The following is a 17,705-nucleotide window of genomic DNA, read 5'->3' as shown; positions in this document are numbered from 1 at the left end:
ATTTTTCAGTCTGTTTTTATTCGCCGAAAAGTAGGCAAAACGCAATTGTCAGGTAATTTATGGCGCGTATTTAAAATTGGGAGTCGTTATAATATTTTAAGAACTTGAAGAAGCATTCTGATTCTAATTCAAATACCAATATAATTTATATTTTGGTGTATTTTGTTGAAGATTGAATGGTGTTACTTATATTGCTTCACATCCTTCATATCAAATAAAATAAATAAAGCAATATTGGTTTAGTGCAAATATAAATGTTTATATTTTAATCCATTTTTCCAAAATAACGTTGAGTTTGTTTTATATTCTAAATACAATTTAAACTTTAAATATTAGAATGTTAAAAAATTATTTGGGTATTAAAGATGTCGTCACATATATTTTCTAAGAATTATGATAAATGTTGTAAGTTTGTAAAGACCAATTACTTCTCGAGAGTCAGGAGTAGCATCAGAAAAATTGTATTTATTCTGATAATAAAAATTTTATTCATTTTGTACTTAAACGTGGTAAATGGTACTTCAAACGTTGCAAATATAATATATTTGATGCGTGTATTTATTGACTCGTGGTGGTCTTGAGAAGGATAATTTGATATCACAATTTTTTTAATATCATTGTAGAAGTCTTAGCTTGGTGAAATATTGTATGTAAAATTTAAAAATAAACAATATAAGACCTAAAAAATCCGTAAATAGTAATTCCTTTAATCACTGAACTTTCCCAAAATCTATTTTTCAGAACGCATGAAGTATTTAACGTTTATAAAATTTTAAAATACAATATTTTATTATTATTGTTGTGTCTGGGTATCTTTACTTAAATGAAATAATGCAAATAAATAACTTTTTCGTAAGATTTTGGTAAAAAAAATCGTACCCGCCGGTCCCGAGCTGGCGGGTGAAATTGTCTGGGTACACCCAGAAGTTCCAGCAGGTACAAGACCCAAAACCTTGTACACCCTCCATTTTTAGCGAGGAGACGCACCTTTTACCGGGTTGGCGAAATTCGCTTCACAGAAAACATGCAGTAACCAGTCAAAATTTTGACTGGTTAATTTCGTGAATTGCCCCTCAGATTTGGGTTTTTTGGAAAGGCCTTGAAATTCTGAACTCGATTGTATCAGTTTCAATCGATAAATGAAACGGTAAGGTAAGGTAAAGTACCAATAAATGATTTATCTTTAAATATTAATTCTTTTTTGTTTTCTGTAGGGGAGACTGGGGCAAAAAGTCAGAAATCGAAAATTTCAAAATTCAATATCTTCGAAGATAAATAAGATAGCGGCTTAAAATTTTTACCACAAATAGCTTCCATAAACGTCTTTCGATATTGTAATGTTTCATCGAATTCGAGCAAGGAATTTAGAAAATAAAAAATGTCAAAATTTTTAGCCCTATTTTTAAAATATTTTCCTTGCATAATATATCAATTATTACCTACATTATTCAAAATTTATGCACTGTTGATTATTTCCTAAATGACTTGGATTCTCTGAATAAGCCGCTATCTATTTTAGAATTTTACAAAGATTCTTCTCTCAAGAAATCTTTTTATTAAAAACGACAACTTGGGGTAAAAAGTAACAAAAGGTATGGAGCAAAAAGTAAGAAAAACCGAAACAATTTATGATGTCTCACGGCAAAAAGAACGTCAATGCCATGTGTCGCCGCTTGTTGTTTGCATTGGTCAAACGATTTGCAGTCTTTTGTGTTTTTTTTCTAAAATAGCTTGAAAATCGTTTTTATCGTTCAGTTAGAAAAAATGGTGATTTACAAAGGAGTAGAGGAATAAATTTCCTATAAGATGTTATCTAGGATTTTTTTTTTTTAATTTACGGAATCCCGTAATAAAGCGAATCAAAATGTGATAATATCCCATACCTGGTACTATTTGCCCCAGCATTTTTGAGTATGGTCACAAAATTACCTTTTAGAAAACGGCTCGATAAACGTATTTCCTTACAAAATAGAGGAAAATGACTTTCACAAAGTTGTAGAGCGGTAAATTTCCTAGAAAACTGCGCTAATTATAAATTTCTGGGGCGTTCGAGTACTTTGTAAAAGAATAAAATATCCGTTTTGTGACTGTTTGCCCCAGTCTCCCCTAAGCTTAGTTACTACTATCAAAACGTTCTAAAAAGCGCATGTGACTTTAAGCAATTTCGATTTCTGAATGTTTTTTTTTTTAATTTATGAATCTTTTTATTCAGTAGCAGGGGAATGCGTTCTATGTTCGGACGATTTAAGCTTCGGAGAAATCAATGTCTTCCTATATTCTAAAAGAATTTGACACATGTCTCTTTTCGGGCCATTTGAAGTATTGGACTTGTTATTAAAATTCTATTTTATAATGGGTCAAATTCATTGAAAACATTTTGAAAAAATGTAAGTCCTTCAAAGCTTAACTCATGCAAAAGTAGCGCGCTTTCTCCTAAACCCTTATGGACCTAAAATCCTTTATGAAAAGATAATTGACAGATAGTTCTATCTCGTGAGTTCAAGCATTCCGTAAAGCCGGAATGCTTTGCCATCTCCTTTTGGTATACAAGGTTTTAGAGGTATTGAGGGTATTGGTATATCTTATTCGCGCCGTTTAAATATATGGTTTTGAAAATTTTTATAAAAAAAAAAGAAAATTGAGATATAAAAAATTAAAAAATTAGGACACCTCGGCAAGGAGGCAACTGAGACAATGGCTCTAATAGGCAAAAGACATCAGCAATACATCTTGATCCCTCGCTCAAAGGAAGGCTCACTCATAGCTTTAATCTTTCCGTCCGTGGTTAGGAATTATACGATTTGTAAACGCCAAAGACTTGAAAAACTTTCCTTTTTAAATTTCTTTTTTATTTTAATGTCTACGTTATGTTTAGAATATTGGACTGTGATACATGGACATAAGGTTTATGTTCCGCATTTAGTGACATTAAGGTCTTAGCCAATTCCTCTCAAAAGAGAAGGTGAATAACTAAAGATGAAAGGAGAATGGTCAAAACTATATGGGCGCTGGCCCCGGAATTGCCACAAACGAGAGTAGGCGCATTTTGTAGGTACTGATATAAGATTAAAAAATTTCTTGAACCCAGGATGATAAACGCTGGGAGTCCTTGTAAAAAAGCCTTTATCCTTTCGAAAAATTCTCTGTTTTGACAACGAAATTACTCAAGAATGACAAAAGCGATTTTGATGAGATTCGGTATAGAGTCAGTGTATTACTTAAACTTTTTATTCATGCATACCACCCCCTCTCCCGACCCTCTGTTCTGGTAGCCCCCATACAAAATGAGAGCATTTTACCTTACGACTTCTTTCTGAGAAGAGGTACAAAGCTGAAATACGGCATGCGAACAAGGCTTAAAGAAAACTTTTTAATCATACATACCGAACCCTCTTCTATCAGCCCTTCTGGTAGCCTCCATACAAAATGAGAGCATTTTACCTTATAATTCCTTTATGAGAGGAGGTAGAAAGCTGAAATTCGTCATGGGAACAAAGCTTAGGAAAGACTCTTTAACTAGCATACCACCCCAACACCCGCCTTTCTGATAGTCCCAATATAGAAAGAATTTCTTCGCACAAATTGTTATAAATCCACTGAATTGCATATTAGTATAACTTCTGTAGACAATAAATTAAGAAGCAACTCCAAAATTATATATTATACTATTATAAATCCAATTATGAATTTCTTCAGTTAATTATTTTCTAATCCCGCGCTAACAATGTGTGAAAAATATTTTCGTCTTCGAAAAAGTTATTATAGTAGTTACAACACTGGGTGATGGAAGAAACGATATAAGTGTGAATAACTTTAATATTTGTAGATATACATTTTCCTCAGTGCGAAATGATGCAAAAGGTATAATGAATCACAATATTCTAAGTATATATTTATTTAAGGCACAAGCCACTCTATACTACAACTCCATCTCATCCTCTTGACTCTATACATAAATTTGATATGTATTCCATTTGGAGACTGTAAATTATCAAACAAACATTTTCATATAGTATATTTCCCCATGATAAATATCAAATGCAAATTAATACAAGGAAATTATATAAAATGTACCTTTGAGAAATATTTTACGTAAATGTATTATGTCTTCAGTTAATTTATGATTCTTGGTGGAATTTTGTATTATGACGAATTTTCTCTTGGGAAAATCGGAATTTTCTGGAATAAATTTTACCATTTTACAGCATTTTAATACAAATGTATAGAGAAAATCCTACCAATAAATCCACATTGTGTATCTTTTCAGCTGTATGGTTAATTTGTTTGCCTTGGCTTTATGAAAGGACGTGAGATGAATTGCATAGTTATTGAAAAGCAAATTTTCTCTTGGCGTTTTCGCGTTGGATGAAAATTCTGTTTGCGCTGACAGTGCTTCGTTATTTTCCATCTTACACCCTCTCTGTTTTATACATTGCGCTTCGGTGAGAGGGGGGTAGGAAGAGAAAAAGTTATGTCAAGATATCAATTTTTTCTCCAACCAAAAATGAGATTTTTTCCTTTCCCCAAGATATCCAAGAAGACAGTTTCTTCCACTACATATTTTCCTACTCCGAGAAAATTTATATCATTTCCCGGAGCATACACTTAATAGCACAATGTTGAGTTAGTGGTAACATCATTACATGAGGCTGTGTGCATAATTTCAGATGGGAAACTTGAGAAGTAAGTTGATATCATTGGGCAGATATATAACATTCTGGTTCTTCTCTCACTGATGATACAAGAGGAGATCCACAAAGCAAAAACTTTATGCCAACTGTCTGAAGGGAATATCTAATAGGACTATTTTTTCTCTTCCTAGATCTTGTTTTTCCTTCTCTTGCGATTTAATTATATTTCACTGCACAAAGATCACAAATTCCCCATGAATAATGCGTAGAAGAGGAGATAAAAGATGAAATGTTGGTTAAGTGAGAGATGCTTTCCCTTAAGCTTTCTTTTCTCAATGGAAAATGCTTTCTTAATCTGAAAATGCATTATACGTTTGAAGCTCTGCATTTGCACCACTTACCAAGGTTTTTCAAAAAAAAAACCTTGGTAAGTTTTATAATGTAGTTAATAAAAAAAGATTCACTTTGAATACCATATTTTTCTGTACAAGAACATTTTATCTAACTATAAGAAATTGTTAATAATATATATGTAGCATATTGTGCAAAAGACGACGAATATATCTTCAAATTCATTTTAAATATATTATATTGGGTGCTTTTTAGGATTACCAGAATCCTCATGAGAATCTGCAAATTAATCCTTGCCATTATATCTAAACAATTTACTAAATCCTTAAAAAAAATATTAAATAGATGCCTGAGAATTGAGTATTCTGGAAATCCTTCTACTAAAATAATCCTTTTAATATTTGAAAAATTTAAAACTATAAAAAATATAACATGAGATTGTTATTAGGGTAAAGTGATATAAGTTGAACATAGTGTTACAAGTTGGACAATTCGCCGGTACAAGTTGGACATGGCTTTTTTCTTGATAAATACAGTACAAAGTTTGTTTTTAAGCACAAGGAACCAAATTATAAAACTAAAGCATTAAAAATATACAAATAAAAATGAAGCACTAAATTTATCAAGACAAAAAGCCCTGTCCAACTTGTACCATTGTACAACTTGTACCACTTTACCCTATACTAGATTGAGTAATATTTACAATATTTAGTCACTTTAAAATATTTGCAAATGAATAATTAAATTTTTCAAACTTCAGGAAATGTGACTAATTTATAAAATAAAAAGATTTGTCTAAAGCGACTAAAGATTTGTAAAGTTGGAGCTAGATTTTTAAACTAGCTAGATTTTTTTTAAAGATTTTTAGTTTTTTTATAAAGGGCGTTATACAATCAAAGTTCTTATGATCTTCTTATAGAGTGCATGATTCTGTTACTGAAAATTCTAACAATATTGGTAGCACATTCTTAAGGGGGTTAAGAGCTTCTATAGGAATTTCTACACCAAATTCCAATTATAACCCTTTTAAAGGTGCATTGAAATACATATCAAAGTCTTTATTCTATAAGGCAGTTATTTTGCTTCCTGGGTTAGACCTCAGGGGGTGGAGGACTTTTCTGACTTCTACTCGTAGGTTTTTTTTTATTTTTGCAAGGATGATCTTCACTTTGCCGATTGAACATGGTAGATCGGATCGGTGAAAAATGAAAATTTTTCTCTTGAGGAGAATGAAAATTTAGTGGCGATTATTACGAAGCTGCCCTAGTTTGCTCAGCTTCGTACAACATTTTGCCCACCTATGTAGACCTCATTTTCCACGGAAACGTTACACTGGGCACAAAAATTTACGGATCACTACCTAGATGGAACTTTCATATACTTGTTTTCAAATAAATTTTACGTTATTTTTCTCATATAGGGTAAGGGCTCATAATTTTGGACAGTCTGCTTATAAGCATCGATGTTGCAAGTTTGAAGTGCGATATTTTCAATACTAATTGACTTTTTTTGTTACTCTCTTTTCAGAAGGGTTGTTTAGAAACTTGGCAGGATTTATTGTCTTTATTTTTATTAAAATTAGTCTTAATACGTTTGAAAATGAATTGATATGTAGAGGTGAATTTGGCTCTTATTTTGGACAACTTGTTTATTAATTTGGACAACTTGGCTGTAAATTTGGACAGCTAATCCGCCTCAACAGGATGCCCATTGTTTTTCATTTCATGAACCAATCTTACCAAGTCCTCTTCCTGTTCATGGAAAGGAACCATAGAGTGTCACAAGAAGCTCGGAAACTTTCCATAGCATTTATTAAAGTGGGTTGACTTCGGTGCTCCAAGTACGCGCGGAGTCGCACATTCCCTGGTCTTTCCGGAGGCCATTCAAGGCTTTTCTCACTACATCTCTTTCGTACCAATGACGCTCCTTTGTTTCTCCAGGCATTTGTCCAACCTAGTCATCACAAAAGCCAAAACTTCACGAAATTTCGTGAGAAAAACACCTGCCCAAAATAAGGAGTTTCACCTCATTGGTGAATGTGTTAGAAAATTTCCCATTTTTCACACAAAAAATCTAATTTACAGGGCAAATCTCACTTCAGGTCAAATGTACAAATCACCATTAACGTGAACCAACACAATGTTCAATGAATATTCAATAATATCACTGAAAAACAGCGAAGAAACATTGTTAGTATTTTACCACAGCTAAGTAAGACTGAAGTAAAGACAAAGTTCTGTCATATTTCTCATAAGCAATTGCCGACACTGAATTTTCAACAAAGCAATTTTAACTCAAATCATATTCCAAGTTCAACGTATTTAGTGTTAAAATATTCCAAAAAGAACAAATATTTAGATAGAATTCATTATTCATCAAATATTGGAATAAAAATCCATCATTTTAATCAATTTATTTTTAATGTCTAATTTTATCTTCAAAGTATCCAAAATAAAAAACTGTCCAAAATTATGAGCCCTTACCCTATGTTTTCTGACACTTGAAAAACCATTTTGCACTGCATTCTGACAGGTAGTTAAGTGTTTGGTTAGGTGTGATTCTCTCATAATCACACGGTGTGATTCACACCTATTGTAATCCTCAGCTTACCTCTGGCACCTCCAACAGGTTTTACAGAAAACATTTTGAACATAATTGATTTCGAAAATGACCAGCCAGCAATTAAAGGTGAAATGTGAGAAGATCTACTTTAAAACAAGGGAATTTGAAAGGGAAATGCTCAAAATGCACCGAAGTGGCAATTAAAAAATCACATCTACCTTAAGCAGTCTGATTTCATCACTGCACAAACCAGAAAGCACTAGCTTAAAAGTTTTCGATTTACGAATACATTTCAGCCGAGATGATTTTCGTTTGGCAAAATTTGAATAGAAATTGACTTAGGTAACTTTGTAAAGTCGCGCGCACGGTATGCAATACAAGTATCTTTAAAATTTTTAACTTTTGTAACTTATTATAAAGGAAATTAGAAATTTTGAACTCTTTTATTTTCTCAGTATCATATCCATCATTGCTATTTTTTTAACTTTAACGCAAAAATGTATTATGTGGTAACTTTAAGTAATGTTAGGTTTTTTCTATAACTCGTAACTAAGTAATTAAACCAGAAATGTTAATAATATTCTTAACAAAAGCAGTTAATAATTTATTTACCATTTTGGCAACTTAAAATAAATATTTTTCAGTGCAAATATCAGTGCAAATAATAGATTTTCAGAACATTTGAGGATTTTACCTTAATAGTGGCCATTCCCATAATGTTCCGCAATTCTCCTATATAATTCATCATTCATGGATGAACGTGATACGAAAATTGCCAAATAATCAAATTCGTATTCCTCCCGCGAATTTTATTGTTCGGAAATCATTTTCGATCGAGATTTCTTATTTTGTTGCTTTTGCTTTCACTTCCTCTTCCCATCAAGTTTCCTCCCCATGTGAGAATCGACGTGAAAGTAAGAAAAAAAATTGTATGACTGTTCGCCTACATAAAGTGTGAATAAATGAGTGTTTGGGGTGTAAAAGAAATCGATGAAGGGTTGAAGAAAAAAAATAACAGCAGCTAAAACCAGCTCGAGAGGAAATTGGTATAGTGCGGATAGATGGAGGCCAAATTGCGAAAATCACGTTTTTATTGTTAAGCTGAAGCTGGAAACGTTTTCGTAACGCTTTTCCAGGGTAGTTTCCTCACTTTTTCTCCCACACAATATTTTTGCATAAATCAAATTATTTTGAGTTTCCTCTCTAATACAATGGCTCCAACTTGATGATTCAGGGACTTTTTTTTCCTCTATAGTCATTCGCCAGCACTTTTGCACAATGTACCAAATGCATTTTCTGCTGAAAAGGGATAGGAAATCGCTTTTCCTCTTGTACTTCAGCAACACTTCATGAATTCTAAATGATCAGGAATGCTGGGGCTGGGGAAAAAAGGTCCGGGTGAAGGTGTGAGGGGTGTCTTTGTCTCCAATGAGAGGGTTTGTGGATGTCGACCAACAAAGTTTTCCTTGTGCTGGACCGCGCTTGCACTTGCTGAATGGTGTATTAATGATGCCCTATGGGTAATAAATTTTCGCAAATGGGAATAAATTCGAATTTATGCAGACAGTTACATTGAACATTACAATTTACTTGAAAATCCAATTGTTATTCTTTTATTTTGCGTTCTCTTAAAATTCTCTGAGTGCCATCACTATACATGTTCACCCAGTTTATCCATAAATTCAATTTGCCATACTTATCTGCCGTCTTTCATTTGGCAAAAGAACTCAGAGATTTTACACTTAAGTTGGAAAATCAATTTGATAATTGGCTCTGTTCCATTTGGAAAAATCCTCCATTATACGAACCAAAATGCACCAATTATTCCTCTTTTGCTTCCCACGGTCATCATGGAAAACTTCACTTCAGTTCTCATTGATAATGAATATAAAGCGAATTTGTGCAAAGGCCAAAGAGTCTTTGCAAAATATATTTTGAGTAGATATGTATATTTGCTATCAATACCCAATTAACTTTACATATTTAAAATGGTTATAGTACATAACAGCATTTACTAAAACTTTTTTTTAATTAAATTGTGTATTGGGGTCTTCAAGAGGACCTATAGAAGTCCATTAACTTATTTATTGAGGTGGTGCTATGTCCCTTTTACACAAAAAAAAACTTTTTTTCGTGATAACTATCCGTTTTTGGGGATAAAATTAACATGAAAAGGGTATCCTTAAATTTTAATACACATAAAAGGACAATAATTACACCGATTTCGGATCGGATCAATACCATAGAGTAAAATTTACATTTTCTGAATGTTATTTTAACTTTTTCGGATTTCTCTCAAGTGAAAAAATATAACTTTTTTCGTTAGTTCTTCAGGTAGATCCTCCTTCAATCAAGGCTATGGAAAAGCTTACCGTGATATCTAACAAGTCATCCGGACATCAACAGCTACCACCCATAGAAAGAGTCCGTAAATATCACGGTTGGACTTCAACCAGATAATTAACAAGTAACGCCATCATCAACTTACCTTCTCGCAGAGAGAAAAAAGGGAATCTTTGCTCCCTTATCAAGCCAGCTTTTGCAACTGGAAAAGAAATAGAGACGCAAATTCGAAGACATAGTACGACAGTCTAGATTTCTACGCTTCAGGAGAGGAAACATCGTCCTTGTTCTCATAACTTCCTCTACTGTAACGTTATTTGCAATTTGAAAATAAATTAGTGTGACCCAAATGAGCATTAAATGCTAATCGATATTAATTTAGTTGAAAAGATATGTATCTTCAGCTGAATTCTGCTAACCTTGAAACGACATTCGCGAGGTAGTGCCATGTCCACTGTGTGTCACTTCCACATGTTGGTTAACACTTTTTGTTCAAGAATTGCTAATCAGTTGGTATATTCTTGATCGATTCAGCAAAATTATGCTGAAAACGCTGCTTTTTTACACCTAATGCTCGCTGGAGAACTATTCGATAGAAATTATAACCTCTGTTAAAAGAAATTTGAATTTACAAGAAAACGCAGTAGGCGTTGTTGAAACAATTGTAAGTTGTGCAAATTTATGTAACTTAGTCAGTGAAAATTTAATTGAACAAAAAAATCAACTTTTAAGTACTTTTTTAAAATTAATTTACATTTTGTGGTCCTTCGAGCCGGATTGGACTGAACAGGATATTCAAAAAGCCAAGGAAAAGTGATCGAGTGACCAATGGAATGTCACCCAATAGATATGAATTTGAACAATCTCCACACAAGAGGAAGATTGAAGTGAAGGATTTCCGTGAGGCAGAGAAGTCTTTATTGGATTTAGAGATCTCTGAGACCCGAATGAAGCTAGAATTGATTCAGGTAGAAATGAAGAAAGCACTTGAGGATATGGGAAGTCGATAAGCTTTAAAACTTGAGCCATTAGATTCTGATAACACGTGATGTTCTAAAAACTCATTCTGCAGCTTCCCTCATGTTCATGTTCAAACATATGACGAAATATCCCGTCAAATCATTATTATACCTGCCGATTTTACTCTGAGGTTTTTTGAATTTTAACGGTATATTCCAGTGTATTCAGAGAAAATCTGTAGATTTTCTGCTGAATTTCTGCTAGAAAATCTGTAGATTTTCGGCAGAATTTCTGCAGAAAATCTACAGATTTTCGGTAGAATTTCTGCCGAGAAAATCGGCATAGTGTCCATTACTTCACAAAAATATTGTTGATTTATGTAGAAACTGTAGGAGTTATAAAGAAAATGGTATGCTCTGCTTAACAAGCATTACCGATTAAACATTTTAAATAAGTAAAAAGATGCGAGCAAAAATACTAATTTTTTAAAAATCGCCCATAGAATGATACAAAAACACGAAATTTAGGTCGATACTCTGCTTAAAGTTTTCACTTCACTTTTCTCTACTTGTAACACGGCGTCGCAGAATTCTTTATTTTATATAAACACCGTGATATCACAAAAAATAACTCTATTGAATTTTGCAAACTTCAGTGAAAAATTTTTCCATCTCTTCTGACACATCTTGTCTGGAAAGTCTGGAATGTAGAAAAAATCTACAGAAAATCGGCAGAATATCTACAGAAATTCGTCAGAGATTCGTCAGAAAATCTGCCGAAATATTCTGACGAATTTTGTCCCAAGCCCAAATAAAATTCGTAAGAATATCTACAGAATTATCTGCAGATATTCTGTAGAGGTGTAGATTTTCTCTACAGAAATCTTAAAGATATCTGCAGATATTATTTGACGGGATATAAAAACTCTCGATGAAAGCTACTAGGAATGGTAAATTTTCTTCAACTGGATTCACAGCAGCAGCGTGTGAGCTCACTCGGGAAGAGGCTTTGATACAGCACGAAAAATGTCTGAAGGGAGAAGCTCAGGAGACCGTTCCCTTCCTGTTGAATGATTCGAGGAATCTGCAACTGATTGTCGACAAATTGGAGAAAAAGCCTGGAAATCCTTATCATGACGATGATGTAGAAATTGATTGAGCTATACTGATTCAGTGGTGATAGTCTCAGCTATGAGCAATCTAGTGTCGTCCCTGAACATAATGGATTAAAGAAGTTAACTTGATAATCTTGTAAAGTTTAAGTTATTTGAATAGATTTTGCATAAAAAAATAAAACAAATGTAAACCGGTTATTTTGGTATATTAATCAAATGAACATGAAAATTTAATTTTTAACAAAAATAAGTTCTTTGATATCTACGATTGATTAATTGTTTTAAACCGAATCTAACACAAGGCAAACATACAAAAGAATGACACAATAGAGGAAGTTTTGCGAGACTCTTGATTATCTAACGCATTATCTAATTTACTACCTTTTAAAAATTTATACACCAAGCGTTGAACTAACCTTAATACAGTAGACTCCCTCACATTCCGGCAAAATGGGAGCAAAATGTCATAAAAATTGTGACGAATTTGGTCGTGATATATATATCACGACCAAATTCGAAATCTAATGATATTTTGTTAACCTACCCATATTGAATTTACATACGCATAATCATAAAGGGAAAAACTTTTTTGATAAGTAAAGCTAAATTTGTTAAGTAAAAACTGATTTAGTAAGTAAAATAATAAATAATTTGAAAACATTTTAATTTTCTATTTGGCAATAATATGTCACTACAAGTTAGTTATATAGTGTCACTACTTCTTGAAGAATTTTACGATCAATTAGTCAGGATTAGATAAATTAATTAAATGATATCTCACATTGATATAGTAATGCCGGCGCTTGTTAAATATACACGTACTTAAACTATACAATATATTTCTAATAACAAAGACTTATCTTTGAGAGGGATACGTCAAAAGATTTTTTCCTACACTCAATCGCGAGCAATATAAGTTTGAATCTTGCTATTTCAATCAGTTCATTTTCAGTCTGCAAACGAAATTGATTAAACTTTTTCTCTCAATATAAAAGTTTATTTAAAAAAAAATGGGAATGAAAAATGTGCTTTTATCAACTATTCTTTTAGGTTTTGCTATTTATCAAGGTAAATTTGCTATACTCAATTTAAAGACAAATGTGCAAAGAAAACACAAACTCGTTTAAAATGAATTGAAAAGTGCTGTGTAAAAGAATTAAAAATCAACAATTTGCTATTTTCTGGAATTTGATAAATATGTATATCCGTGATGCCATAAAATAATTTTTAAATCCAAAATGAATCACTAATATTATTATTTAATATTTATTTAAAATCAAAATTTGAAGTGTATACTCTTTAAGTGGTGCAATACAATACGAGGTGTGTTCAAAAAATGAGGTGAATTTTTATTTTTCTGGAAAAATATTTATTTATTCATCAAAATATATTTTGTTTTCTTCAAAAGTAATCCTCTCAAAGCAAAGGCTCACGTAATTTGTACTTGAGCTTTTATCAATCCTCGAAATTCTCCTGATATGCACTTTTGATACGTCTTTAAGCTCTTTTGAAGACGGGATCATTCTCTCCTAAGAAGTGATCAAATGTCAAAGTCTTAAGTAATTTTTCACTTTTGGTGACAGGAAAAAGTCCCTGCATGCCAATTTCGATAAAAACGGCGACTAAGGCATGATTGCGGCATGATTTTTTATTAAAAAAATCACTATTGAACAAGGATATGTAAACGAACTTTCGGAACAAACTTCGCTATTAGAAGTTTCAAATCCAAAACCTCCAAAAAATTGTATGGCATAATTCAATCAATGTGGGAAACTGGGTCACCACCAAACACGGGGTAGCACCAAACACTGATTATTATTTCTAAACTACTTGGGCTATCTCGATCATTTGTTCAGTGGACAAGCATCCCTATAATGCCTATAAATTTCAATAAGTCTTGTCCTTTGAAGTCGAACATCCGATTAAAAAATGCAGTATTTGGTGCTACCCCGTGTTTGGTGATGCCCCAGTTTCCCCTATTGCCGTTAGCCTCAAAAACTTCTTTAATATAGTTATTCAATAGTTTTCCATAATAATTTTCCTTACTCCTTCAACTTTTTAATCGGATTATGAGGTTTATGATGTCCAGCACGAGTATCGTCATTAACATGTTTTTGGCCTTTTGTGAAGAGCCTATACCACTTATAAATTTTATTTTTGCTTAAAATAAATTAACCATTAGCATATTGAATTCAGTAAAATGGTAAAAATTATTTTTTGTAAAGAACACATTTTCAATATCACTTTTTAATAGTATTTCTTATTTATTCAGCAAAATTGTAAGACCTAATTGATAAAAAATATTTATTTCATATTCATTGATCAAAATTTAATAAAACTTTTTCTGGGTGATATAAAATAGACTTGTCAGAATATAAGTCGAATAAGTTTTGCAAAATTCGTTCTTTTCGCTTTTCGGGTACTCCTTGACGCCCTCTACCTTTCTTATGAATATTATACCGGAAAGTTAATTATTCCCAAAATTATAGCTATTTCAAATCTTAAGAATCCTATACTCAGCATTTAAAATCGCAACTTGAAATTGCTCTCCTGTAAAGTTGGCCATTCCCGACTTATTCGTTTTATATTCTGAGCCGTCGAAATAATCCGGGCGTTACTTATATTGGTTAAGGGAGGCTGGGGCAAAAAGTCACAAAACGGATATTTTATTTTTTTACAAGCTACCCTAGTGCCCCAGAAATTTCTAATTAGTGCAGTTTTATAGGAAATTTACTGCTCTACAACTTTGTAAAAATCATTTTCCTCTATTTTGTAAGGAAATACATTTATCGAGCTGTTTTCTAAAAGGTAATTTTGTGATCATTCTCAAAAATTCTGGGGCAAATAGTACCAGGTATGGGATATTATCACATTTTGATTTGCTTTATTACGGGCTTTCATATAAATTCAAAAAAAAAAAACTAGGTGACATATTTTCATAGGAAATTTATTTCTCTACACCTTCTTAAAACACAGTTTTCTCTATCTGAACGAGAAAAGCGCTTTTCGAGCTATTTTAGAAGAAAACACACAAGAGACTGCTAATCGTTTGACCATTGCAAACAAAAAGCGGCAAGACGCGGAAATGACGTTTCTTCTCGCTGTGAGACATCAGAAATTGCTTCGGTCTTCGTTACTTTTTGCTCCATACCTTTTGTTACTTTTTACCCCAAGTGGTCATTTTTTATAAAAGGATTTCTGGAGTAAAGAATCTTTGTAAAATTCTAAAATAGATAGTGGTTTCATATTCAAAGAATTCAAATCATTTAGGAAATATTTACCAGTGCATCAATTTTGGAAAATTGATAGGTCAAAATTGATATCTGTTGTAAAGAAAACATTTTAAAAATAGGGCTAAAAATTTCGATATTTTTTATTTTCTGAAATCCTTGTTCGAATTCTAAGAAACTTACGACTTTGAAGAACGTCTATGGAGGCCATCTATGGAAAGAAATTTAAGCCGCTATCTCTTTTATCTTGGAAGATATTGAATTTTCAAATTTTCAATTTGTGACTCTTTGCCCCAGACTCCCCTATATTTTAAAATATCGTTGAAATGTTTGTTTATGTTTGGGATGTTTTCGTTAAAGCCAAAGTCTTCTAATCTTGTGACTTTTTTTTGCACATGCGCATATGCTGTAAGGATCTTTATTCGCTTAAGGCAAAAGAAATATCACTCCACAAACTTCTTAAATAAATAAAAAAAATGGATAGGTTTCAAACCATTTGACGGTATCAATTTCTTAATCCGGGTAGAATTTTGGATCTCAAATGAACCAATAAGCTAGAGTTTACTATATATCGCACTGCACTAAAATTTACTTTCAAAAATTTTAATTTCAGCTTCATGTACAAGATGTTACTCATGTTATCATCATGATGATTCTTCAATTATTGCTGAGGATAATAATCCCGCATGTGCAGCACCAATAGATACCACGAAGATCCAGGCACTCGAGTGCGGACGTTATACCATTTGTGCAAAAGCCTCTGGAAGCTGTGAGTTTAAAATTTCTACTACAGAACTAATAAAATTTTCAAAAATATATGGATTGATCTGTTTTAGTAAACGGAAAACTATTTACTACAAGAGGGTGCTCCGTTGTAAAGAATGTAAACAATACAGCTGAACTTTGCATAAATATTTCAAATGTACCCGGAATGAAATTACAACACTGTTCGATTTGTGATACAAATTTATGCAATGGTGATATAGGTGATGAAATGCTTACTACTACTGATATTACTACTACAACTACAGCTACTATTACTACACCTACAACTACAACTATAGCTACTGCTTCCCCTCCTCCGCCCAATAGCAGCAACAAATTTTTTGGAACTATCTTTGCGTATATTTCAGCCTTAATAATTTTTATTTCCATCAATTGATTAAAAATTATTTTTTAATTAAAGTGAATGCTTCTCTTCTAATTAATTTTAAACTTGCTATATAAAGTTTTTTGGAAAAGAATTGCCAGGCTTTGCAAGATCTTTAATGCTTTACTTATTCAATTATGTACAGACATTCGTATTTAAAACTGTAAAAATATATTAAATAAATAATTTATTGTGAGAATTTTACGAACTTTAGTTCAATGTTAATTGAATTTGTGTACAGAGAATCGTACATCGAACTGGAGACCTCTCGTTAACTAGACGAGTGAGACGAGTGCTCTACCAACAGAGTTATTAGAGGTCACATGCTCTGCTTGACTTGCTACACGACCTTAACCAATTGCATTATGCACTGCAATCGCTTACTCTCGGGGTAGTTCGATTCTGGATGAAGGAAGGAATTCTTCCTATCTTCACTGGGAAAAAAACTGAATGATTTGAGTGTCACTTGCTCTGATTGACGATTCTCTGTACATAAATAATTTATTATCAAATGTTATTACAAGATTTATAATAGAAACCTAAAGAAAATATCGATCACTCTGAATACGAAACGAATAACTCCCAGTGGGCAAATTTTACAGGAGAGTGATTTGAATCTGAGACTGAGATTTAACACGCAGAGTACAGGATTTTTCAGATTTAAAATCTCTATAACTTTGAAAAGAATTATCTTTCTAGTACAATATCCACAGGAAAGGTAGAGGGAATAAAGAAGTATCCAAAAAGCGAATAAAATGGATTTTGTAAAAAATCAAGTTTTTCGACTTATATTCTGAGTCGTCAATATAATAAATGATTGCATAAGTTCATATACATTTCAGTCTTTTTTTACAGCTCGTAATAAACACATGACCTAAAAAAATCTCCGTCTTGAATTTTTGAAGGAAAGAAAAAGTTTTTACTCCTTTAGGGTAAAGTGGTACAAGTTGGAGAATGGTACAATTTGACCAGGGCTTTTTGTCTTGATAAATTTAGTACTTCATTTTTATTTGTATATTTTTAATGCTTTAGTTTTATAATTTGGTTCCTTGTGCTTAAAAACAGATTTTGTACTGTATTTCTCAAGAAAAAAGCTATGTCCAACTTGTACCGGGGAATTGTCCAACTTGTAACACTAATTCCAAATTATATCACTTTATCCTATATGATCTATTTTTCAACAGATTTGGTTAAATTTGAATTTTTTTACTGACTGTAAATTTGTATAGAAACCCAATAAGCCCCTTACTTTAAAAAGTGAACTATTTTCGATCCATTAAAGTATTTTAAATCTCATTTAAAGTTAATAAGCTAAAGTAAAATTTACCTAAATAAAATAAATGTCTTCTAATTTCAATTATAAT

General features: G+C 32.3%; 2 protein-coding genes across 2 annotated transcripts in view; both read left to right on the top strand.

Annotated features, from left to right (window-relative positions):
* The window catches only part of LOC129806701 (uncharacterized), a 34,614-nt gene extending 22,609 nt beyond the window's left edge, over positions 1-12,005 (top strand). The window contains exon 3 of the mRNA XM_055855472.1: positions 11,824-12,005. Within this exon, the coding sequence (XP_055711447.1) occupies positions 11,824-12,005 (182 nt within the window). The remainder of the gene's footprint in view (positions 1-11,823) is intronic.
* Positions 12,006-12,889: 884 nt separating this feature from the next.
* On the top strand, positions 12,890-17,177 carry LOC129807958 (uncharacterized). Its single transcript, XM_055857578.1, has 3 exons — positions 12,890-13,029; positions 15,805-15,960; positions 16,028-17,177. Exons 1-3 carry the CDS (start codon positions 12,972-12,974, stop codon positions 16,351-16,353), a joined length of 540 nt encoding a protein of 179 aa, XP_055713553.1. The 5' UTR covers positions 12,890-12,971; the 3' UTR covers positions 16,354-17,177.
* Positions 17,178-17,705: the final 528 nt, after the last annotated feature.

This window comes from Phlebotomus papatasi, chromosome 3 (genome assembly GCF_024763615.1).
Source record: "Phlebotomus papatasi isolate M1 chromosome 3, Ppap_2.1, whole genome shotgun sequence".
NCBI lineage: Eukaryota > Metazoa > Arthropoda > Insecta > Diptera > Psychodidae > Phlebotomus > Phlebotomus papatasi.
The sequence above is the reverse complement of the archived record's forward strand: the minus strand, read 5'-3'. Positions and strand labels throughout refer to the sequence as shown.